The 26,300-nt window shown below is 39.0% G+C and overlaps 1 protein-coding gene and 1 non-coding gene across 2 annotated transcripts; both read right to left on the minus strand.

Annotated features, from left to right (window-relative positions):
* Positions 1-855: 855 nt before the first annotated feature.
* LOC141632772 (uncharacterized) lies at positions 856-1,875 on the minus strand. Its single transcript, XM_074445286.1, has 2 exons — positions 1,491-1,875; positions 856-1,361 (listed from the first exon to the last, which is right to left on the minus strand). The coding sequence occupies exons 1-2, from the start codon at positions 1,873-1,875 to the stop codon at positions 856-858; spliced, it is 891 nt and encodes a 296-aa protein (XP_074301387.1).
* An 8,731-nt stretch (positions 1,876-10,606) lies between these two features.
* Positions 10,607-10,713, minus strand: LOC141635023 (small nucleolar RNA R71). Its single transcript, XR_012539732.1, has one exon. It is a non-coding gene; the product is annotated as a small nucleolar RNA R71 (small nucleolar RNA).
* Between the last annotated feature and the right edge of the window lie 15,587 nt (positions 10,714-26,300).

Consider the following 26,300-nt stretch of genomic DNA (forward strand, 5'->3'; position numbering starts at 1 on the left):
CCTAAATCCCCAATCTCTCAAGTGAACTCCGACACAAAAATTTAGTAGAAGTGATGTCACAACACATTAAATTCTTAAAAGGTTTACGATGAAGCGAGGTCACGAAACGTACCTCAGGAAAATCAGGAAGCGGGTCCAAGGAATCGTCTACTCGGAACATGGCAGCAGTGCGTCTAGGAGTAGGGGCTCCTCGACCCTGTTTTCGTCCTCGTCCAGCAGCACCCAAAGAAGAAGAAGCCAGTCCAGGAGCGCGGCCTGTGACTGGTCGAGGCACTAAAGCTGACGAGAAAGCAGCTGCGACGGCTGGTGATGACGCAGCAGGGGTCATCACCGTAGAAGGGACAGTAGCTGCAGTAATAGCAGCGGCAGTAACAGTACCAGAGCTAGTGACGGTGGCAGTAGTAGGGACCACCGTCTCAGAAAAGGATGGAGTAACAGTAGAACTAGTAGAGGGCAAAGTGCTACTATCCATCATATGATGCAAATAAGTCCGTTAATCAGTCAATTAAACAATTGCAACATGATTTTCCCAAATTTAAAAAAAAATTCGAAACCCTAGCCCTAATTAAGATCGAAAACGATCAATTAAACAACAAGAATCAAAGGGAAAGACTTACTTGATTGATTACCCACCGAAAGAGGAACGAGGACATTCTGCTCTAAATCTCCATCTCCTCAAAATGCATGCTAAGAGGAACGAAAAAGGTACGATATCGCTACTCTAAGGTCTATTCCTGAAAATGAGACAAAACGAACCAAAGTAGCCAATTTGGGGAATTTTGCAATACAAAGCATTGAAAATGATACAAAAATGCGTGCAATAAAAGGCTAAAAAGACTATATAAATTGCACGTATCAAGTAACACCATGGTGATCCTCAATAAGAAAAACCTTGTTTTTAGCACTTCTCCCTTTCAACAGACTATGAAAATATCTTGTATTATTATCACCCTGATTAACCCAAGTGGCTTTAGTTTTTTGAAGATAGAAGCTATAACAGGCAGACTGCAAGTTTATGTATACACCAGCAACTTCTTTTTCCTTACTTATCAGAGAAGCATCAGTAGGATCCAATTTTAACTGATCCTGTATAGCATCTAAAATTTTCCAAGCATGAGCAGCACTATTCTCAATATCTGCAAATAGCTGCTGATTGAGAGCTTTAAGTGGCTTCTTGAGTGCCTTAAGCTTCATAACCACTCTAAACATTTTAGTACCAGGCCAGTAAGTATTCCAATGAGTTTGAATACAAGGAATGAAATCAGGAACCTGGCTCCACATATTATAATATTTAAAACTCCTCCTTCCTTTCACATGAGAGTTAACATCTTGAACCACACATGGAGAGTGATCAAAAATACCTTCATTATAGAAATGAGCATAAGAGGTTCCCCTAGCTTGAATCCATTCAACATTAATTAGGACTCTATCTAATCTAGAATAATCTTTGGTCTAAGGATCTTATTTATTATTCCAAGTATAGAAGGAACCAGCAGCAGGACTATCAAACAGTTGGCAATGATCAAGATAGTCCTGAAAATCAGAAATTTCTTTCTCAGTTGTGTGACCACCAAGTCTCTCAGCAGGACATAAAACACAGTTGAAATCCCCACAAAGCATCCAAGGCCCCCGAATAGTGCTAGAGATACCATTCAAAGTAGTCCAAAGATCCTTCCTTTCACCAGTGTCATTAAAAGCATAGACCATAGTACAGTAAAAATAGAACTGAGTACTAATTTCAATTATTTCCATGTGAATAAGCTGTGCAGTATAATACATAAACTGAACATGAAAGATAGTGGGATTCCACAGCACCCAAATTCTACCTCCAGGATGGTAGGAAGTATTAGTAGATAAGGACCAACCATCACACATATTTAACCTTACAGAATTTAGAGACAAAGGTTTTACCTTTGTCTCGAGGAGACCAAATAAACCCACCTGATGAGAATGTAGGAACCATTTGATTTGTTTTTGCTTAGCTGGGTAATTCAGTCCCTTAATGTTCCAAAATCCAAGGCTATACATTACTCCCAGGAGGGAGTAACACACTACCACGTGTACCAACCCCAACCCTAGGCGACACATTAGGCAAAGCAGTGCCAATACCCAGCTTAGGTGTAGCAATATTGAGGGCATCCTGAAAAGTATATTGGCTAAGGGCGGTTTGAGATTTTCCTGCTCTGATTATCTCTTGTCTACTAAAAGTAATTGGAGGTCTGGCAGGAGTGTTAACCTGGGTATAAGTGCCATTTTTAGACCAAGTGACCTGAAGTTTGTGTTGAACCTCCTCAGGAGTTGTCACAATTGGAGTTTTAGGCACTAACACCACAGGGGGTACTGGTTTAGTTGGCTCAACATTCTGAGGCACAGGTTGTAACTTCTTACGGATCCACTTCTGAGAGGGAGGAGGAGGTTGGGTAGGCCCCTTAGACTTGGGTTTCCTACACTTAGTACCCTCATGACCAACTCCTCCACATTCAGTGCAAACAATGGGTCTCCATTCACACTCAACCCGAATTTTCACAATTTGACCCTTTTCATCTAGGAACTTAACCCATTCAACAATTTTGGCACTAAAGGGAACCTCAAGCAGAACACGGGCAAACCCTAAACGAGTCTTTTTCATTGTGGGTACATCACTACGAATATATTTACCAACCAGGTCAGAGATTTCTGGGTAAGCATTTACCCCAAAACTTTAGTGGTAAATCCATTAACCTAACCCAAACAGGTACAGTTTTAACATTATCCTTGGTAAATTCCACTTTCTCATTCCAACTCCTTACAATTAGAGGTTTGTTATCAAAAAGATAATGACCCTGTTTTAGAACAACATCCTTACACTGCTCATTCTGTAAATGAACCAAGAATATACCATTAGGGAGAAAGGATACCTTATCAATGGAAAAATTAGCCCATATGCGTCTGACAAAACCATCAACAACTTCCACTGGAGGATTGGCTCCTAGAACAAAACAATAAATAGCAGATTTCCAATACTTCAGCTCCTCAACAACATCTTCTGCTGTAAACTGCAAGAACTTCGTAGGATCCTCAGGAATACTTGCCAAGTTTTGTTTTTTCTTCCCCTGAACTATCCATTCTTCAGCATTCTCCTCAACCTCAACAGTCTCAAGGTCAAAAGGAGCAATGCCAACAACTTTATTCACATTCTTCTCTTTAAGATCCTCTGAAGGTGAAGGTCTAGTCTTTTTAGTAATAGGTTGAGTAGAAGACGATAAAGTAGACATTTTTTTGGGTATTTTGGGTGATTTTAATAGCGGAGGATGGTTTAGACGAAGAAGCTCTCGTCATTATTTTGAAAACGGCGGAAGATTACCTAAAATTTAGAGCTCTCTCTCTCTAGAATCTCTCTCTTCATGTTCAATTTATTTGTATAATGACATAATATTGGCTTACGGAGAGCCTATGCCTTTTTTGTCTGAATTAATATAAAATAAAGATAAATTCAAAATCAATTATAGAATAAAAGAGGAAAAAAAACCACGACTAAAAGAAATCAATGTCCAAACATTAGACCATCCCCAAGCAGAAGGTCGACTTAATCGGGTCACCAAATTTTTTTCTCTTAATCACACCTTATTATTCTTGACCCACCTTCACCCTCCCAAGCAAAAGGTCATGACCCATGACTGTCCCAAGCATAAAGTCACCACTTTAGGTCACCACCCATTTTTTTGTTTACTAGGTCACGACCCATGACTGTCCCAAGCAATTAGAAGGTGACACTTACTAGGTCACCAAATTGACCTCCAATTAACCTCTTCTACTTCAAGGTCACCAATTGACCTCCAATTGACATCTTCTACTTCAAGGTCATGCTAATGTGGTACTTAATTATGGATTAGCATGACCCAACAAGGTCATGACCCTCTCCATGACCTTGCTTGGGCATTGTCTTAGTTCAGGTGCTAGAAAATAATAATGAGATTTAACTATTTTGTACACATACTATGTGGTCACATAAGCAATACTCCATACGTAACTTCTGGCAATAAGGGTCCAACATGCAAAAATATTAGAGCTTTCCTTCGTATATTTTAGTCTTACCATACTACCATTATACGAGCAATAATAGTCTATAAGTCGGGGTGAAAAAAAAAAGTCAAGTAGATAATATTATGAATAGGGTTTGAGGACAATCTTAAATGAACAATGAAATAAAACGAGTCTCGAAAAAACCCCAAAAAATATCCTCTATCGCCTTAGCTTTTTCCTCTCCTTTTCTCGCTGGCGGCCTCACCGCACCTCCTTAGGATGCCCCACCGCACCTCCTTAGGTCACCGGCGAGAGGTTTTTTCTCTCTTTCCTCTCTTTTGCGAGTCTTTCCCTCTTTTTATTTATCAAATCATTGGCTTCGAATGATCGTCTGATCGAATGATCAAAGGAACCACCTGATCCTTTGTTAATTAGTGATTTGGAGTTCTTTGTTTGGGGTTTTCTTGCTTTAGTTTGTTTCGACCATGTCTTCCGAGTCTAGTGTCGATTTTCTTCGATGTTTTTTTTTGTTCATGGTTGTACTCAGTTAGTGGATGATGATGCTGATTTTCATAAAGCTCTTTCACAAGTGGATTTTCCCCCTCTATCTGAGATTAATGCCCTTAAAGACTTTGGTAATAATCTTTTTAGATAGCATCAGTTTGATTTTGCGTTTTATCGTTACGGTAAGGCATGTCGCCTACTGTGTTCTACTCTCAATGACAATATCGATCATGATTTACAATCGTCTATTATACTTGTTGTTTCTTTATGACTTAATTTAGCTGCTTGTGCTAATAAGTTTCTCGCGTTTGAAGGAGCTCTATCAATCTGTTCAATGGTTTTAAATTTCTTCCATCACAATGCTAAGGTTTTTTCAATTCTACTGTAACTCTTAGAGGTTTGAATAGATTTTCAGAGGCAAAGTGTGCTTTGGAGGCGGCTCGTTTGATAGAACCGCATAATAAGGATATTATTGGAGAGTTAGAGGAAGTTAAAAAATCTCTCGTCTTTAATCAAAATGCTCAGCGAGTTGTCATGGATTGTTTAAATACAAGTGATATTCAACAAGGTGAAAAGTTAGTTTCTTTTCCCCGTATACAAGAAGTTGATGTGCTGCCAAATTCTGCAGCGGACGCTACAAGTTGCACATCAGTGAAGTCGGATTCTAGAACTGATATTGCATCGTCTTCAGATACTATGGTGTTGGATAGTACCGGTTGTGTTAGTAATGAAGTGTGTTGTAACTCTGGAATAAATGTCGATAAGGCTCCTTACTCCAATCAGGATCAAGGGGATGGGCTATTCACCTTCAAGAAACAAGGCAGAGGTCATTCCAACCTTAGGATCGACGCCAACTCTTATAAAAACTTGCTTGAAGGTAAGACAATTTATGTTCACCAGCAAAATCTTTTAACTACTATGTCAGTGCGTGTTCACAACCTTCCTCAAAAGAAAACTTTGACGGGAACTACCCATGAAGAATTTTCAAGGGAAGCAGTGGTTCCTTCTTCCGGTCTTTCGGCTCAGAAGCATAATATGATTTCAAGTCTTGCGATATCAGAAAATGTCGAGCAGTTGAACAAGGAGGCTATATTTCATATTAATAAGAAGAAACGTCTAACGTCCGATTCATATTCTTTTAGCAAGGTTTCCACGACTCAGATTGAATTTACGGCAGTTAAAGAGCATCTAAGCAAGAAATGTAGCTGCAAGGTGGAGCAGACCAATTATCGAGGTCATATGTCACGGCCTACTGGTTATTTGAAGAAACGATCTTTGGTTTCTGTCGAGCTTTTATCTTCTTTTTGGAGGTACACTAAAACGGTTGCAGAAGGCAAGGGGAATAAAAGAAAGGACGCTCACATGATTCAGTTTGATAACCTTTATCATCCACCAGTCAAAAAACGTCGTCTACCGTCTTCGTCTTATTCCTTTTATAGTTTTAACGAGGTTTCATGGGTTTCTAGTAGCTTAGGGCCCTTCAGTTCCCCTGTTTTCATACTCTAATTGGTTTTTGTACCAGAACGTTATGTAGTTTCCTTTTATGTTTTTAATAGTACACCGTTGTCTAAAAAAAAAAAGTTCGAGTCTTACCCTCTTCATTTGGTTTTGTCAAGGATCAAAAGGATGGTTATTAGAGTCAAATGCATAATTGGATAGTAGTTTGTTAGCTCTCATATGTTGTAAAGTTGAGATCATTTCTTTAAGTTGGGTTCATTTGTTATTTTAAGATTTGGTTTCGGTTTTAGTTAGCACTGCGACTACCATCTTAGCTCCACATATCCATAACGTGCTTTGGCACAAAAACGATTTCTATCCCTTTAACCCATTTGCCATCCTTATTGTCCATGATACATGTACTTTTGTCTGCATATGATGATTGCATATTAGTTGGGAAATCCCTATCACATTAGATTGCATGCATATTTCATAAGTTGAGTTAGTGTTTCTACTTCTTTCTATCTTCACATATAACTCACCCTATATACTTATGAGTGCATGAGTTAAATCCGCGAGAATCCGACTAATTTGTCTTGCAAGATCGAAAGGTATTTGGCATTTATCTATAGTATGGTGACTTGAGACTTGAGCTACATTTTCTATTTCCCGTACCTTTGAATTTGTTTTATTGGTACACTTTAGTCATTACTTTGTTACAGATATGGATGGTTTGGGATTTGTATGTGCATTAAACATTAGCTCTGAGTTGTTTATTCGCCATTTGTATGATTGCCTTATGTATTGTGTGATGCTTTACTTGAGGACAAGAAAAGAGATGGTTTGGGGGAGTTTGATGAGTCATAATTATATACATATTTATGCCTCCTCTTAATTGCTTTTGATACGATTTCGTGCTAAATTATGTTAATTACATACCTTTTATGTTAGAATGTCGATACTTCCGCTTTTTGATGTTTAATGTAGGAATGATGCATTTGAGGAGCAAGGGAATGAAATGGGCATCGTAGAGTAGGCATGAAGGGACACACGAAGCATGGCACGAGAATCCATAAGAATGAAGGAAGAGAAGTTAAGAAGAAAACACGAAGAAAAGAGCTTCTTATTACTAGTGCCTTTTTTGAAGAGTTGTATCTCGAGTTTTACAACTGATATCCAAGTGATTCTAGCTCGGGGGTGCAAGCTTATCTTCTTAGCTTTCCAATGCTGCAAAAATTGCTTGTTTCTGACAAGTAACGAAGAAATGGCGGCCGCTTGAAGTTTAGTGCGCGAAGTAGGAAGTTGGTTCCTCGATCGAGTATAGTGAGGCTCGATCGAGGAACCAACCTAATCAATTAAAATTTGCAATGTCGAGAGTTGGGGTTCCTGAACTTTAGTGCCACGATCGAGTATGACCAGGCTCGATTGAGGAAGTGGTGACTCGATCGAGTAGCCCTAGGCTCGATCGAGGAACCATTATTTTCTATAATTCCCGCAATTTTCCTTAACTCGGTTATGTTTTATTATAAATACCTAAACTCGTATCCTAGGTTAATTACGCTTTATTTTCTTTAGGTTTAGCATAGTTACTCTAAAAACTCTCTAAAATACTTAGTTTAGTTTAATTTTATTGTTCTTCCTTCCGGATCTAAACATTGCTACTTTACGGTATTGTTCTAATCTTTCAATAATTATAATTTCAATTGCTTGTTCATCTTTCATGTCCTTAATTATGCCTTCTATTATTGTTATTGTTGCTATTATAATTAGTATGAGTAGTTAAACTTATCATCTAGGGTGAAAGGGGACCTAGGTTGTTAGAAAAGGGATTATTATGAATTGATTGTTAAATTGCTTTCTATTGTTGTTCAATTATTGTTTTACCTCTAATTAGTTGATTACTGATCAGAATTGATTAATTAGTATCGCATAAACTAGGATTATCACCGACAGGGTTAAGACTAGTATAGGCCACGATAATTGAATTAGACCGACTTAATGATAGCGATTACATGTTAAGTTAGATCTAAAAAGACATATTAGAATCGACTGATCATATGACTTTCAACAATATAAATTGCTCAATAATCTATGAATTAAATCCTACCCTTTAATGACTACCTAGTGAACTCGAATCCCTAGACTCTTTAATATTATTGTTATTCATCCTTATTTTACATTGCAATTAGCTGTTAGAAATCGAATCAAACAAACCCCCATAATTGGTTACCTTAAGACACTCTAAACATCAACAAGCTAGATAATCATCGCCTCCCTATGGATTCAACCCTGACTTACCGCTAGCTATCTTGTTAGTAGTAGTATAGGATTTATTTTAACTAAGGCAAACGACTGAAAATAACCTTATCATGTACATATTATATGTAATGCTGATAAGTGCATATTTTATACATTTTAACCCCCTATATTAGCTTGATTTTACATGTCTTTAGCACTTATCTTGAGTGTTTTATAGCTAATGTGTGCATTTCTAGTTGTTTTGGATACTTTGACATATTTTGTAGAGAATAAGCTTTTTGGAGCTAAAATAACTACAAAGTACTAGAAATTGCAAGCTAAGAGGAAAGAAGACCAAATGGACTAAGGATTGGATGTTGCATGGACTTTGTGCCTCAAGTTGCATGGATTTTTGCATGAGAATTTGTTAGATCAATTAGCAAAATACAAATGAGATCAAACATCCAAGTCAAGCCTAAAATTGCAAGTCAAAAGTCAAGGGGAAAGCATGGGATTCCAAAAGATCTTAAGATGCCAAATGCAAGCATTAACCGGGTGATTAATCGCACATTTAATCACCCACATAGGATTCTCCAAGGAATTAAGAGAGGAATTAAGGCAAAATACTGAGGAACACACGGCCCCGATCGGGGTTGGCGGCCCCGATCGGGGTTGCATGCCCTATGGTTTCTTTTGTTTCCTTATCCTCTCCTATAAATAGGAGAGGTATTCCTAGGTTTTAGGCATCAAAGTTTACGTCCAAGCTTACTACAATAAGCCTCAAGCATTATAAGTTTTCTCTCATTAGTTTTCATTTCAAGTTTAAGTTGTTTAAGCATTCTTTAGTTAATCTTTCAACAATTTGTATTTCAAGAGATTCTCAAGCATTTGTTATTCAATCTTTTGGTTATTAGTTGTTTGTTCTTCCATACAAGTCCTCCTTTATAAGGTATTTCTTATTACAAGTTTACAATTTACATCATTGCTTTAGTTATCACATAGTTATTATAATCAAATATTTCATATTTACTTTAGCTTTGTTCTTTTCGTATGTTATATCACCTAATTTGTATAATTCATATAACCATGTTCAACATTCCTTACAATTTAGTTTATATTTTACATCTTAGTATGAGTAGCTAAATTCTCTAGTCTAAAGGCTAGGGGAGCCATGCAAAATCAAACATATAATATGATTAAATAAAGTTCATAATAATATTGATCAATTGCTCCCATCACATGTTTGCTTTGTTACGCTTAATCTTTGATTATCGGCCGTAGTCGTAGATTAAAACTTGTTAATTCGTTCTAAAGTCGAGAGGCACAGAATTGAATTAGACTAAGCATGTGTGGTAAGACGACCTAGTCATGGACGAGAGTTTTTCTAGGACCCGGTCTATGGTTGATACTAATACCGTAAGGTGGGTATCTTTAAGCATAAGTAATTGACAAGATTATTAGTATCAAGTTTATCATGTTCATATGTTTACCTTTTCATGAGTGACCCGAACCCTTTAGACTATCTTTTATCATATTATTTACATTGCAATTTCCATTAATCATCAAACCAAACAAACCAAACCCAAATCGTAATCGACCTTGATAAAAATCTACCCATAGCAATTCACGAAGTAATTCCCGTTTCCTTGTGTTCGACCCCTATTACTACATTAATTTGTGTCTAGGGAAATTATCTTTGCATAGGTATGCGATAAGCCTATCAAATTTTGGCGCCGTTGCCGGGGAAACTGTTTTATTGCTTTTTGAATTGTCGATTTTTATCTTGTTTTCCTTTGTCTTGGGGAACACTTGTCCTTTGAGACCGTTACTTATCGCTTCTCTAGAAATTTTTGTTTTATGCCCAGGTCCTCTCGTAGTGGAGAATTGCTTTCACCGGATTCCGATCCCGAGAAAACATTTAGGAGAAGACGACGTTTGTGGAGGGAAGTGAAAGAAGCCACTTCTCCCGTACAAGTTGAAAGTGCTAGAAAGTCTTACTTAGACGATTTAGAAGCCCTTGAAGAGGAGGAGGTTTCAAGTTAATCATCTCCAGATGGTGAAACTTTCCGATCACTCAAAGCCCACCGCGGCCATGCTTCCGGCCGGAATCACAACCACTCAAATCACCGCGCCGGACTTCGAGATCAAACCGGCTTTCATTAGCCTTGTGGAGAGGAAGCAATTTGGAGGAAGTCCTTCGGAGGATCCCAATTTGCATGTGCAAAACTTTTGTGACTATTGCTCCATGATCCGTCAAACGGGCGTCACCCAAGCTCAAATAAGGGAAATAATTTTCCCTTTCTCATTGAAGGACAAGGCCAAGCTTTGGATCAATAGCCTTGACCGCACCGCCATGGGAATCACCAATTGGGAGACTTTGGCTCTTGCTTTCTATCAAAAGTTTTTCCCACCGGAGAAAACTCAAACTTTGAGGAGCCAAATCACCGGATTTCGTCAACAAGCTCTTGAGAGCTTATATGAGGCTTGGGAGAGGTACAAAGAGCTTCAAAGGCAATGCCCACATCATGGGCTAGATGATTGGTTTCTAGCAATAACATTCTACAATGGATGTTGTGCCGAGTCCCGAAGGATTCTTGATTCCGCCAACAATGGGCGGTTTGATCAAATTGACACCGACCTTGCTCATGCCACGATCGAATCTATGGCGGTCCATGATGCCCAATATGTAAATTCCCGAGTTGTGCCATCTAAAGGTAACGGAGAATCCTCTAACAACTCTGTTTTGCTAGCTCAAATTACTTTGCTCCAACAACAATTGGCGGAAAGGGATGCTAGAGATTCCATTCAACAAGTCAATGCCATGTCTTCAACGAGCCAAATCGTTGTGTGTGAAGGTTGCGGAGGTGCGGGTCACTATGCCGCTCATTGCCAAGCTCCCATTGAAGAGGTAAATGCCTTTTTAGCTTTAAGACAAAATGCACAAAATGCTTATCCACCGGGTACATTCTCAAACACATATAACCCAAATTCAAGATTAAACCCGAATATGTCTTATAGAAGCAACAATGTGCTAAATCCTCAACCACAACCCCCACCACAACAAAATGCCTATGTCCCTCAATAACAAAAATATATCCCTCCACCGGGGTATCAAAATCAACAAAGGCCCCCACAAAAAAATTTCCAACAAACTCAACCTCCACAACAAAATGCCCAACAAAATAACCAAGAGAGGGGTAAGCTTGAGGGCTTAATAATCCGTATGCAAAAGGAATTGTTGACTCAAATCCAAAAGAATGAGCAAGCTCAAAATGCCGCAATCAAAATGTTGGAGCAACAAATGGCTCAATTGGCCTCATCTAGCTCCTCAAGGAAATCGGGTCAACTACCCCCTCAAGGTGAGCAACCACATGCTACCCTTAATGCTATCTCCTTAAGAAGTGGTACGAAATATGATGGGCCATCCATGCCCAAAGATGATGAGGAGGTACTTGTTGAGTTGGAGGTCTCTCCAAATGATAAGGAAATTGAAGAAATTCCCAAGAAGTGGATGACCCACTTGTTGTTGTTGAGAAAGTCAAGGAAGTGGAGGATGTTCCTCCAAAGAAAGATGTTGAAGCAAAGATTCCGGAAAAAGGCAAAGTGCCATTTTCTCATAGATTGGCAAAGCATCAAAAGAATTCCCAATTCGGTAAATTCATGGAAGTTGTGAAGAATCTACAGGTAACCGTTCCTTTTACCGAATTAATCACTCAAATTCCATCTTACACTAAGTTCATGAAAGACATTTTAACTAAGAAGAGGACTTTTGATGAGGTTGAAACAATAGCTCTCACCGCCGAGGTGAGTGCTCTTTTGCAAGACAAGTCCCCTCCTAAGTTAAAAGATCCCGGTAGCTTTTCTATTCCATGCACAATTGGCACCTACCAAATTGATAAAGCTTTATGCGATTTAGGTGCTAGTGTGAGTGTAATACCTTACTCTATTTGTGCTAAGCTTAATATGGGAGTCTTAAAATGCACTAGTGTCACATTGCAAATGGTGGACCGTTCTATAAAATGCCCTTTGGGAGTTTTGGAAGATGTTCCCATTAAGGTTGGTAAGTTTTTCATTCCTGTTTATTTTATTGTTCTTGACATGGCCGAAGATGCCCAAATCCCAATCATTTTGGGAAGACCATTTTTACACACCGCGGGTGCGTTGATTGATGTCAAGAACGGTAAAATTACATTAGAAATGGGTGACGATAAGGTCACATATAACTTGAATAGTGCTATGAAGAGTCCTATGATAGAAGAGTCTTGTTATTCTATTGACATTTTGGATGTTGTTGACATTGTTATAGAAGACTCTACACCTCGATCTTTGTCTAAAGATCCCTTGGAGGCACTCTTGCTTTTAGAATCATTTGCAGGTGATGATGAGATAGGAAATGAGGAGATTGATGCTTTGGAGAAAGAATTGGATGGAGAGGAGCTATCATTGGAGGAGAGCTCACACTTTATAGGCTTGGTTGCTATACCCCAAGAAGTTGAGGTACAAAAACCCGAGCTTAAGCCTCTTCCTTCCAATTTGAGGTATGCTTTTCTTGATAATGAGGGGATGTGTCCGGTAATAGTTAGTGCTAAATTAGATGAGAGTCAATTGGCTAAATTGATTCATGTCTTGAGGTCTCACAAGAAAGCCATTGGTTATAAACTTGACGATTTAAAAGGCATAAGTCCCGAATTTTGCATGCACCGAATCAATCTTAAGGAAGATCATAAACCATGTGTCCAAGGTCAAAGACGACTAAATCCTAACATGAAAGAAGTGGTCAAAAAGGAAGTGCTTAAATTGTTAGATGCGGGAATTATCTATGCGATTTCCGATTCTAAATGGGTTAGTCCGGTCCCAAGTGGTTCCTAAGAAAGGAGGAACCACCGTAATAAAAAATGATAAAAATGAGTTAATTCCAACTAGAATTGTGACGGGTTTGAGAATGTGCATTGACTATAGGAGGCTAAATCTAGCCACCAAGAAAGACCACTACCCATTACCTTTTATTGACCAAATGTTGGAAAGGTTGGCATGTCACAAATACTTTTGCTACCTAGATGGCTATTCCGGGTTCTTTCAAATACCCATTCACCCGGATGACCAAGAGAAGACCACGTTTACATGTCCCTATGGTACATTTGCCTACCGAAGGATGCCTTTTGGTCTTTGTAATGCCCCCGCCACTTTCTAACGTTGCATGATAAGCATCTTTTCCGACTACATTGAGTCTATCATGGAGGTGTTTATGGATGATTTTAGTGTATATGGTTCTTCTTTTGATGCTTGTTTGACTAACTTGTCCAAAGTTTTGAAGCGTTGTGAAGAAGTTTATTTGGTGTTAAATTGGGAAAAGTGCCACTTCATGGTGAATGAAGGAGTGGTGCTTGGTCATATTGTTTCGGAGAGAGGAATTGAAGTGGACCGTGCTAAGGTCCAATTTATTGAGCAACTACCCCCACCGGTAAATGTGAAGAGTGTAAGGAGTTTCTTAGGCCATGCGGGTTTCTACCGCCGTTTTATTAAAGATTTTTCTAAGATTGCCAAACCGCTTACGGAGCTTCTTTTAAAAGATGCTCCATTTGTGTTTACTAATGATTGTCTTGAGTCTTTTAATAGGATCAAGAAGGCTTTGATTTCCGCACCTATCATCCAATCACCGGATTGGAACTTGCCATTCGAGCTCATGTCTGATGCAAGTGACTATGCGGTAGGTGCCGTGCTAGGACAAAGAAAGAACAAGGTTCTCCATGCTATCTACTACGATATAAAAACCTTGGATGCGGCTCAAATCAATTATGCCACGATGGAGAAAGAGCTACTTGCCATTGTCTATGCCTTAGACAAATTTCGCTCTTACTTGATTGGTTCCAAAGTCATTGTTCATACCGATCATGCCGCATTGAAGCATCTCCTAGCCAAACAAGAAGCTAAGCCAAGGTTGATAAGATGGATCTTGCTTTTGCAAGAATTTGATATTGAGATTAAAGGCAAGAAGGGGGCCGAAAATGTTGTTGCCGATCACTTATCCCGTTTGAAGTTGAAAGATGGAGGTATTGAGTTACCTATTGATGATTCCTTGGAAGCCAATACTCCTTGGTATGCCGACATAGCCAACTACCTAGTTGGAAGAGAATTGCCACCCAACCTTTCATATCGACAAAGGAAGAAGTTCTTACGTGATGCCAAGTTCTTCCTATGGGATGATCCACATTTGTTCAAACATTGCTCCGATGGGCTATTCCGGAGATGTATCCCACAATGGGATGTGAAAGGGGTGCTAGAAGGATGCCATTCTTCTCCTTATGGTGGTCAACATGGACCATCCAAGACCGTTGCAAAGGTGTTGCAATCCGGCTTCTATTGGCCAACTATGTTCCAAGATGCCAAAAATTTCGTGATGGCTTGTGATGCTTGCCAAAGGATGGGTTCCATATCAAGAAGACATGAGATGCCTCTCAATGGAATCTTGGAAGTAGAGGTGTTCGATGTTTGGGGCATAGATTATCAAGGACCGTTTCCTTCCTCAAAAGGGAATCGGTATATTTTGGTTGCCGTTGATTATGTCTCTAAATGGGTAGAGGCAATTGCTACTCCTACCAATGATGCTCGCAACGTGATTAAATTGTTCAAGAAGATCATATTCCCGAGGTTCGGTGTTCCAAGAGCAATCATTAGTGATCGTGGTACTCACTTCGGTGAGAAACAACTTGATGCTTTGTTGGAAAAATATGGAGTCTATCATAGAAGAGGCTTGGCTTATCATCCACAAACTAGTGGCCAAGTGGAGGTTTCCAACCGTGAGATCAAGTCAATACTTGAGAAAGTTGTTGCCAAATCACGAAAGGATTGGAGTATGAAGCTCGATGATACCTTATGGGCCTACCGTACCGCGTTTAAGACACCTATTGGTACTTCACCATATAGGTTGGTCTATGAAAAGGCGTGCCATCTTTCCGTTGAGATGGAACAAAAGGCTTTTTGGGCAATTAAGGAGCTTAACATGGACCCGAAGTTAAGTAGAGAGAAGCGGTTGTTGCAACTCAATGAACTCGATGAATTCCGCTTGCAAGCTTATGAGAGCTCCCGTCTCTACAAGGAGAAAACAAAGAGATGGCATGATAAGAAGATCTTGAATAAGGAATTTCAAATTGGTGATAAGGTCTTGCTATTCAATTCTCGATACAAGCTATTTCCGGGAAAGTTACGATCACGGTGGACCGGTCCATATACCGTCACAAATGTGAACAAGTTCGGTTCCATTGAAGTGATGACCACAAATGGCGAAAAATTCAAAGCAAACGGTCATCGTTTGAAGCTCTACCATGAGAATGTGATCGTTGGTGTGATAGAGGAAATGACCGTTCAACCTCTACCAAAGAAAGCTTAAACCGACTCAAGCTTTTTCGTCGTGCGGGACGTTAAACCAGCGCTTCTTGGGAGGCAACCCAAGCTTTTTATTGCTTTTGTTTATTTTCATTTTAAATTTTCTGCAATTTAATTATTTTTCGTAGATTAGTAATAAAATACTCAACTTGACGATGTTTCTTTTGTGATTTCTAGGTGAAAACGAAGAAAGGATAAATTGGAGTGCACTTGACACGCAACCCCATGCAAAAACCCCGTCCGGGGATGTGGTTTTCGAAAAAAAGAAAAACAAGTCACCCCCATATACGAGGAAGTCAAAAAGCGGAATTGCGGTCAACCCCGATCGGGGTTGGTGGCCCCGATTGGGGTCGTGGTTCTGTAGATGGCTTGCGTTATTTGACGGGTAAGTAAAAAAAAAGCTTTTCTATCACTCTCTTCACACCCGACGGTAATCCTTCTTCCCATTCTCCATCATTTTCTTCATTTTTCTACCTAAAATCATAAGCAGACTTCAAGTTCTTCATTGATTTGCAAGCTTTATTCATCCATTAACATTAAATCGGTAAGATCTCTTCTCTTTTCTCTTTAAATTCATCTCTTACAATCAATTAATTGGATTATGCAAACCCTAAATCAATTTGGGGGAATTCGATTTTGTGCTTTTTGATACTAGAAATTGGTTGTAGAATGTTTATGACATGTTTATAGTGTGAATTAGTTCACTAATTCATACTATTATGCCTCTTAGGATGAATTTTAGTTTGCCTTAAGATGAATTTTGTCTTAAAATTTCAGAAATATGGCACCAAGAAAAGCTCCTTCACAAGGTGCTTCTAAGAGAAGGAGAGGTGAGGCGGAGCCTTCAAATGCAGCGGCGGATTTCCAAATGGAGGAAGTCCCACAATGGCATGACCCGGAATATCCAAATGTGATCTTCAATTCACTAGCTCAATACAACAATTGGGTTATGTTGAGAGGCAAAGGTATGGAACCAACGAAATTCATTAACCAAGCATCTTTAAACAATATTGGAATAGAGAAAAATGTTAAAGCTTTGTTTAAAAATCTTGGCATGAAATCTTGTTATACCATGAATTATAAGACCTTCCCCGAACTCACCCTTGAGTTTTTGAGCTCTTTCGAGTTTCATAGGTCTAGGAAACCCGGTTTCATTCTTTTTGTTACCTTTCGCTTATTTAATGAAGATCATAAGTTGGACTTAGCGGATTTCGCCGCTATCTTTGATTTGCCTCACAAAGACTTACCGACCGAATCACCCGATGATTATAACCCCATTTTAACTTGGGATGCCATTTCTCACTTGACTTTCCCGGGTTTTGATCATACACCACATCAATTTATTCATTATCCCGACATAAGGATTTGGCAAAGGTTTATGGGATGGACCCTTTTTGGTAGAAATGAACCTCACTCGGTGAGGAAGATTGAGTTAGAAATCTTGGGTGCTTTCTTGAATGTAAATGGTGATGAGAAGTGGGGAATCAATATCCCCTACCACTTTGCGGTCCACTTGACCAAACAAACTAGCACCAAGAATAGTTGCATTGTCTTAGGTGGTTTGGTCACTAAAATTGCTCACCATTTGTGTAGGTTTAACCAAGAGACTACCGGTTTGAGACCATTGCTTGAGTCTAGGTTTAAGGGAGTTGGTCTTGATTATGAATATTTTCTTTCTTGTAATTGGTTTAAAGATGCTCATCCCAACATGATTTGGAAGATAGGTAGGCAAGACTCCATTCGTCTACCCGAGGAAAAGAAAGAATTAAAGGCGTTGATTTACACTAAGCCTCGTCGTGGAAGTGACCCCTTTGATAGAAATGCGTGAAAAGTGTAGAAGTGTATGCTGTAGTATGAAAAGTGATCATGTTGGTATTTGCTTCAAGTTGTTGGTAATGGTGATCCTATATGAGTTTATAAGTCCTACCGTAGCTATAATGAGGATAGTTAAAGAAGTGTTAAGTTGTAATATGAGAAATAGCCAATGATGATGCGTTATACAATGTTTAATGGCTAAAAATTTCCGCTTGCGTGGTGATTAATTTGTGTAGAATAATCGGTTTATGTTAAAACTGGAACATGATAGTAATATACTTGGATGACAGGTGGAAATATTATTGTTAATTATATGTTGTAATTCACGTGAGCATAAGTTTGCTAGCAATGTGGTAAGGCGAGTTTAGACATGATATGGTGACGTAATTGTGTATATGAATGACTCTGTAGCAGGTAAACCGTGTTGTGTGCCGTTGTTGTAGCGTAATATGATATGAATCTTATCTGATGAGACGATATGATATGTGGGAGTAGTAATGGTTATATAGAAGTAAGCACGATAACCAGTGATGAATTCCGAACTTGGTTTGGAATCGACACGTGATATTATTTTGCAGGAATCCTCAATTATTTTTTTATTTCTGACCGAGTACTCAACCTTACTTGACCGAGTGCGAGTGCTTACTAGACCGAGTAGACCTCGCTCGATCTAGTTAGGAAGCTATGACGTCGGGATGTTGGAATTTTCTGCAGATACTCGACAAAATAGCACCTAATCGATCGAGTAGAGGGCACTCGATCGAGTACCCTAGGCACTCGATCGAGTAGCCTACAGTACAGTGCCCTTTACGGGTTTCATAAAACCCTTGTTTTTCCTCATTCTTCTCATTCTTTCTTCCTTATTCGAAACCCTAAGCTCTAAAATCTCTCCAAAGCTCTCATATTCTTGTGGTTGTGGTGACTAATTTGGGTGATTCTCTTTGTTTAATTTCGTCCTTTTACTTTCCATCTAATCAAGGTATGAATTTCTTCTCTATTTACATGTTTTTATCACTTTGAATCTATTAGAATGATTGAATAAACTGAAATTTCGATTCATATGGACGAAAATTTGCTTTTAATTGTTGTCACATGATTCACATGCTTCCCTTTCATGATTGTTGATGATTAATTGCTCTAAAAATAGAATAGAAATTGCAAAATTGGGGACGAATTTTTCTAGGGTTTGCAAAATCAAAATTGACTTTGGTTGTTTTCTACATGTTGGATGATGAAATTGAGTACTATATGTTGTATACATCATGTTGGAAGTTGGATTTTGTGATTTTCACCTTAAAACTTGCCTTAAAACTCCGTCTTAAAAGTGCCCCAAATTGAAATTCGTTTTCTATGACTGAGGTTTTGTGTTGAATATGAATGCATATGCAAGAGTTCAACTTTTATTATAGTAATGGTGATGTTAATTGTTGATGAATGTGTCAAAAACATTACAGCTGTAGAGACCGTCTGACTAGTTTAATTGGAAGGTTTGCTCATAATGTTGAAGGTTGGTGATGCCATGTATTAAATTGCCTTTCTATGAACATATATGAATGTTTCACATGTTATCAAGTATATATATATATATATATATATATATATATATATATATATATATATATATATATATATATATGGAGTAGCATTTGAGCCATGCCATGATAGCTGAATTGGTCGAGTAAATCATGTTTACCATGTTAAACTTTTCACAGCTATAGAGATCGTCCGAAATGCTATAAACTGAATTTATATATCAAATTGGGAATTTGTTGGTGAAAGTTTGTACCTAGATGATTATTCAATGTTAAATTGTGTAAATTATGTGTTTTAAGTGCCTATGCAAGTTTGTTTAAACCATATGCTGAAACAGATGCCGAGACTAAACATATGGACCCGTTAGAGTAAAAGGGGGAGGGCTTCACCGCCCGAAGTTGGGGAAGGTAGTGGACCCGTGGTACCCGCTGTACCGGAATACCCTTCGGTGGTGTTTGTAGACTTTAAACAGAGGGAGAGATTTGTGGCGTTGCAGAAACGCAAAATGAGACCTGCCCGTTGTGTGGATACCACACTTCTTGGTGCCTTGGGAATTGAGACGTATGTCCGTCATATCTTTGAGACTCTGGGGTTCATGGGGTTGTATCGGTTGAGGAAGCATTCCAACAAGAATAAGGGTAAGGGCAAAGCTCCCGGCGACCTAACTGTAGGAAAGCCAAAGTTTAAGAAGCCAGAAAATGGTAAGAGTGGGCCTGGTGAGACTAGTGGCTCACAAGGCAAGACAAAGAGCAACGGCGGTGACATTGAGGGCCACCATTGTCACAAGACTGGACATTGGAGGAGGAACTGTCTCGTGTACCGTGAGGACATAAAGCAGGCCACGTCACTCCTGTTGGTATGTCATCTTATATATTCATATGATTGAGATTAACCATGCAAGTTTCAGAACTTGGGTACTTGATACTGGTTGTGGTTCTAATCTGTGTAATCATTTGCAGGGCCTAAAAAACATCACACCTCTCGGAAAGGGTGATGTGGACCTGCGAGTCGGGAATGGAGCTAGAGTTGCTGCAGTCTCAAAGGGAACATATGTAATCCAACTCCCTAGTGGTTTTGAGTTATATTTATATAACTGTTACTATGTACCCAGTTTGTCTAAGAACATTATTTCTGTTTTCGTACTTGATAAAGACGGTTTTTCATTTTCAATAAAGGATAATAGCTGTATTTTCTCTTTCAATGAAATGATTTATAGCAAAGCAGTTTCCATGAATGAAATTTATATCTTAGATCAAACCACAGATATATTACACGTGAATAATAAGAAATTAAAGGTTGGTGACAAAGATCAAACTTATCTATGGCATTGTCGAATGGGACACATAAATGAAAAACGTGTAAAGAAACTCGTCGAGAATGGGACTATTGTCGCATTCGATTTTTCTACATTTGGCACGTGTGAATCATGTCTCATCGGCAAAATGTCTCGAATTTCCTTCAAAGGTGTTGGAATGCGCGCGAGTGACCTATTACGACTTATACATACTGACGTATGTGTACCTATGTCAATTACCGCTAGAGATGGCTATAGATATTTTATCACTTTCACGGACGATTTGAGTAGATACGGATATATCTTCTTAATGAAGCATAAAAGTAAATCCTTTGAGAAATTCAAGGAATACCAGAATAAGGTTAAGAACCAACTGGGAAGAAAGGTTAAAGCACTCCGTTCAGATCGGGGTGGCGAATATCTTTCAAATGAGTTTGATCAACACCTTAAAGACTGTGGAATCGTTTTACAGTTAACTCCACCTGGAACACCTCAATTAAATGGTGTGTCCGAACGGAGAAATCGAACATTACTTGATATGGTTCGATCCATGATGAGTCACACGATAGTACCTGATTCATTATAGGGTTTTGCTCTTTTGTCAGCTGCTCTTATATTTAACCGAAGTCCGACTAAAGCTGTCGACAAGACTCCATATGAAATGTGGAGGGGAACGGTCCCCAACTTGTCCTTTATTCGGGTTTGGGGCTGCGAGGCTTATGTCAAGTGGAGACACGAGGATAAGCTCGGCCCGCGATCGGTCAAGACATACTTTATTGGTTATCCAAAAGGAATGTTTGGTCATTACTTCTATTCGCCTACCGAACATCGAGTTTTTGTTGCGGCTAGTGCGACGTTCTTAGAGAAAGAATTTCTCGAGACCAAGTCAAGTAATAGAACCTTCGAGCTATCGGAGATTCCAGAACCAACAACCGAGGAACAGATGGAGGAAGTTGTTCATTCAACTGATGATACGGTTAATATTCCTCAGGAACCTAGGAGGTCGGGTAGAGTCTCTAATCCTCCAGACATATACATTGGTATGGTCGAGGAGAATGACGTTTTGCTCCTAGAGAGTAATGAACCCGCTACCTATAAAGGTGCCATGGCCTGTTCCGACTCAAAGCTATGGCTTGAAGCCATGCAATCCGAGATGGACTCCATGTATGAGAATGACGTATGGGATCTTGTTGATTTACCTAATAAGGTAAAACCTCTACAGTGCAAATGGCTTTACAAAATAAAGCATTTTGTAGATGCGCAACCAGATACCTATAAGGCACGACTAGTGGAAAAAGGTTTCACTCAAGTGCACGGATTGCATTATGATGAAATTTTTGCACCCGTAGTTATGCTGCGTTCCATTCGGATAATCTTAGCGATTGCCGCTTTTCATGACTATGAAATTTGGCAAATGGATGTGAAAACCGCCTTCTTAAATGGTTATTTGGAGGAGGAGGAGTTGTACATGGTGCAACCCGAAGGTTTCATTGATTCTGAAAATCCTAAGAAAGTGTGCAAGCTTAAGCGTTCCATTTATGGACTTAAGCAAGCTTCTCGGATTTGGAATCATTGTTTCGACCAGGTGATAAAAGAGTATGGTTTCACTCGATCGGTCGAGGAACCATGCTTATATATCAAGTCGAGTGGGAGCAAGATTGTTTTCTTGATATTGTATGTCGATGACATACTCTTGATTGGGAATGACATTCCTCTCTTATCTTCGGTTAAATGATGGTTGAAGAACCATTTCCAGATGAAAGATCTGGGTGAGGCACAACGCATATTGGGAATCCGTATCTACCCGAGATAGATCACGATGGATGTTACACTAAGTCAGGAGTCTTATTTGGATAAGATTCTTGAAAGGTTCAGCATGACCAACTCCAAGAAGGGGAACCTTCCAATGACTTCTGGGATGCATTTGAGCAAGTCTCAGTCACCCACGACACCTGAAGGGATTGAGCGCATGAGTCGTGTTCCTTATGCATCAGCCATAGGATCAATCATGTATGCCATGATATGCACACGTCCAGACGTGGCATATACATTGAGTATGACGAGTCGGTACCAAAAGAATCCAGGTGAAACACACTAGGTAGCTGTTAAAATCATCCTTAAGTACCTACGGAGGACTAAGGATAGGGTATTAACTTATGGAGGAGATATTAAGCTATGCGCAATCGGTTACACAGATTCTAGCTTCCAAACGGATCGAGATGATTCAAAATCTCAGTCCGGGTTCGTCTTCACTCTTAATGGTGCTGAGGTCAGCTGGAAGAGTTCCAAACACGATGTTGTAGCAGATTCTACTACTGAATCCGAGTACTATGCCGCTTCGGAAGCAGCAAAGGAAGCTATATGGATGCGTCAATTCTTATAAGGACTTACGATAGTTCCTAGTTCGAATGACCCGATCACCATATATTGTGACAATAGAGGTGCCATCTTCCAGGCTAAGGAGCCAAAGTCTAGCAACAAGTCTAGACATGTACATCGGAAAGCTCACATGATCTGTGATTACGTGGAGCAAGAGGAGATAGTGATTGACAAGATAGCTTCGGATGACAACATCGCGGATCCTCTCACTAAACCGTTGAATTATGATAAGCATGAAGGGCATGTTATTTCCATGGGAATTAAACGTGTTCCTGAGTTGTACTAGTTGATTATGAATTTGATACATTATCTCTTCCATATGCTATTTATAACTTCATCGTTTTATTTCATATTTTGTTTTTCATGTGGATTGTAATGACAACATTGAACGCCACAAAGTGAACTGAATTACATTATATTTGTTTTGGTCCGTAATCGCCTACATGAGTTGATAACTCTGGCTATTATATTGTGCAGTCGATTGATGGTGGGTTCAACGAGCCATAAGTCAAACGGTTGGCTGATCGATCACAGATACGAGTTATAACGATACCTCGTAGGACAATTTTTGTGACAACGTAATGGAGTCCTAAATTTTTAAAACCTTCGGTGCCAGGTCGTGGATTGGACGTTCATTGTGTTCTTAGAGTCGATTCTTTTGACTATCGACTGTCTCTTGAGATTAAGGCAGTTTTTGGGTGACTTTGGTTTCTTTCTCATGGTCTCATGTAGTAACAGAGGCTAAGCGATTTTTCCGGGCCATTTCATACTGTGCTTATATCTCAGGATTCGAGTTAAAGAAAATATCCAACCTTTATCGTGTTTAGTTATTTCTCGTATTACTCGAGGAGTTGTAACTGAAATGCATGGCCATGCTCGAATGATGATTCGTTTATCAGTTAAGTTACTCTCTAGTCGGGGAAACCACTCTTGATATTGATCACTTGTAAAATAAGACCTTTGTGAATACAGATTTTGCAAATTGTTTTACACTGAGTGGGAGAAATTTTAGGATATGAGAATCGGTTATCGCACATACACTTGTGAGGACAAGTGGGAGATTGTTGGAGCTTGTCTCCTCCACAATTAGTGTGATAACTCTTATAAATCTCTTATAGGTTCTGATGTGACCATAATTAGAGCATATTTAGTCCCCGAATTAGCCTTGTTCCCATGCTTTTTAGTGCATATTTGGGTCATTTATTGTCTTTAGTCCTTTGTTTTGCATATTCTTTGAGGTTTTGTATCCTTGGTAGAAAAGGAGTGCAAACCTTGCATTTTCATGACAAAATGAAGCTAAATTGATTGAATTCAATGACCAAGCATCAAAGAGAAGACAAGATTAGAAGTCCTTTGTACATATTATAGTAGATGGGCAATGATGAGAAAAGATCCTTGCATCCCCGAGGAAATCCTCAAGGATTCTATGAAGAAAAGGGAAGAAAAGAAGAAAGAAAGAAGCTGTAAGACAATCCGAGCGGATTGTCCACAAGACGCCCGTCCCGCATCCACAATCCGAGCGTCTTCACCCTGTGGACATCCGTCCAAAACACGCCCAATCCGCCCATCTTCCCCATCTGGACACCCGTCCAGAATCACCCAAATCCGCCCGTCCCGTGCCCTGGACGCCCGGATTCTCTAACAGCTATTTCGTCTTCTACAAGCTTCAAGGAAGGATGCGCATATTTTTCTAAGACCGGCGAAAAGGAGACCGGAGTCTCCCTAGAGACCGGCGATTCCTCAAGGAATTAATCGTCATTTAAGTCCTTAGTAAACCCTAATTTATGCAACTAATCCCCACTATAAATACCCCATTAGGCTAATTAGAAGAGGATGTTCTTCTTAGCAATCTCTAGTGTAGTTAATATCAATCAAATATCTCTTTAATCTTGTAATCAACATTTAATCAAGTTTTAATACAAGTTTCATTTCTTTAATCTCTCTCTTGTTCATCCTTTGTATTTTTTACCCATCACCTATCTTTTCAATGAGACTTGTAAGACATAAACCAAATTGAGTCTCATTAGACCATGCATATAGTTGAGTAGGGAAGATTAAGTCGACTTGTAGGTGTTGTACAATCTAATCGATTTGGCTACGGGACTCAAACTTTCCTAGGATTTTAAGACATAAACCAACTCGATCCATCACAACAATAATTGCTTGCTTATAATTTGAGAATATGTTTGTATGATCAATTCCCATGAATCCCCTATGACCCCATGACACCCTAGTGCATTTTATCAATTGTTTACATCCCTTTTTATTCATCTTGCTTGTTTACTTTCATTGTTATTTAGTTTAGTGATCTTCTATTTCAAACCCCAATTTGTGACACCCTTAGACACCACTAGTTGCAATAGAAAATCTCATCTCAATTCCCGTCCCTTGGGATCCGACCTTTACTTGCCTCTTTACTAATTGTAGAGTTTTTTGTGAAGTTATAAATTGTGTTTTGGTCTAGGTGCTCCTAACGACAAGTACCGAAAACTAAACCTCCTCGAGAGTCCGACCAAAAATGGCACCGTTGCCGGGGACGGTGTTAACTTGATTTAGATTTTCTTATATTGTTATTAGTTGTGTCTTTCTTTGCCTTGGGGAAGTAAAACTCCTCAAGGTTTGTTCTAACTATTTTCAAGTTGTTCGATATTTTGCAAGATGGACCTTATAGATTGTTTTGTAGAGGACCACTTAAGTATACCTTTCTTGAAAAGAAGGCAAATAAACATGGGTAAGAAGGGGGAACAAAAGAGTTATGGTAATGTGGAGCTAAGTCAAGCTAGAAACTACCAAAATGCAAGGATGCTCAATCCCAATTCTAACCCAATTTTGCAATTCAAACCATAAGAAATTTCTCCAAAATATAATGAATAAAGCTTGAGAATTTCTCATATCTTTTCTTCTTCTTCTTTCCTTTCTTTTTCACTTTTTTAATGCATACTTCTTTTTTTTCATGATTTTTCTCATTCATTCATTTTTTCATTTTCTTTCATTTTTCCAAATTTTTCAATTCTTCATTTCTTTTTTTTTTCTTTTTTTTTGAGCATTAAGACCAAGCTCACATGACTTCAAACAACCAAACATATCCCAATGAGCATCCAAACACTATCCAACTAAGCTACTAGCTCAACAAGGGTAGGCAATTTCAATGATGTAGCTAAGGATAAATTTTGTGAAGGGGTCAAAAAGGCTAAAATATCATGTGAATGGCTCCAAAATGCTAAAACAAATGAATGCGTGCTTACCAAGAAATGACATGAAGACCATACTTGTGCGTTTTGATATAACACACATTATAAGGAGACACCTACACTCACCTAAGTGAGACCAAATAAAGATGAAATGGCCTTAAAGGAGGTTCTACCTTATCAATTTTGTAGCTTGCCAAAAGTCAAGATCAAGCCTATTTGGTTCATTCTCCATCTCCCACCTACTATGTCAAGACATCCCCATGTAGCTAATATCCCATCATTAAATAATAAATCATTAGAAACAAGCTATTGTTAGGATAAGCAAAGAAGAAAGTAGGCAACAAGCAAGCACAAAGCAAAAATTTCTCTCAAAAAATTTTAAATTTTCTACACTACATGCAAACTACACTATATGCAAATGCAACCCTCCCCCCCCCCCCCCAAGCTAAACATCACATTGTCCTCAATGTCCCAACTATCCAAATCACCCAATCAAACCATAAAAATGGCTCAAAGCACAAAAC

The sequence above is a fragment of the Silene latifolia genome, chromosome Y, assembly GCF_048544455.1.
Source record: "Silene latifolia isolate original U9 population chromosome Y, ASM4854445v1, whole genome shotgun sequence".
NCBI classification, from domain to species: Eukaryota; Viridiplantae; Streptophyta; class Magnoliopsida; order Caryophyllales; family Caryophyllaceae; genus Silene; species Silene latifolia.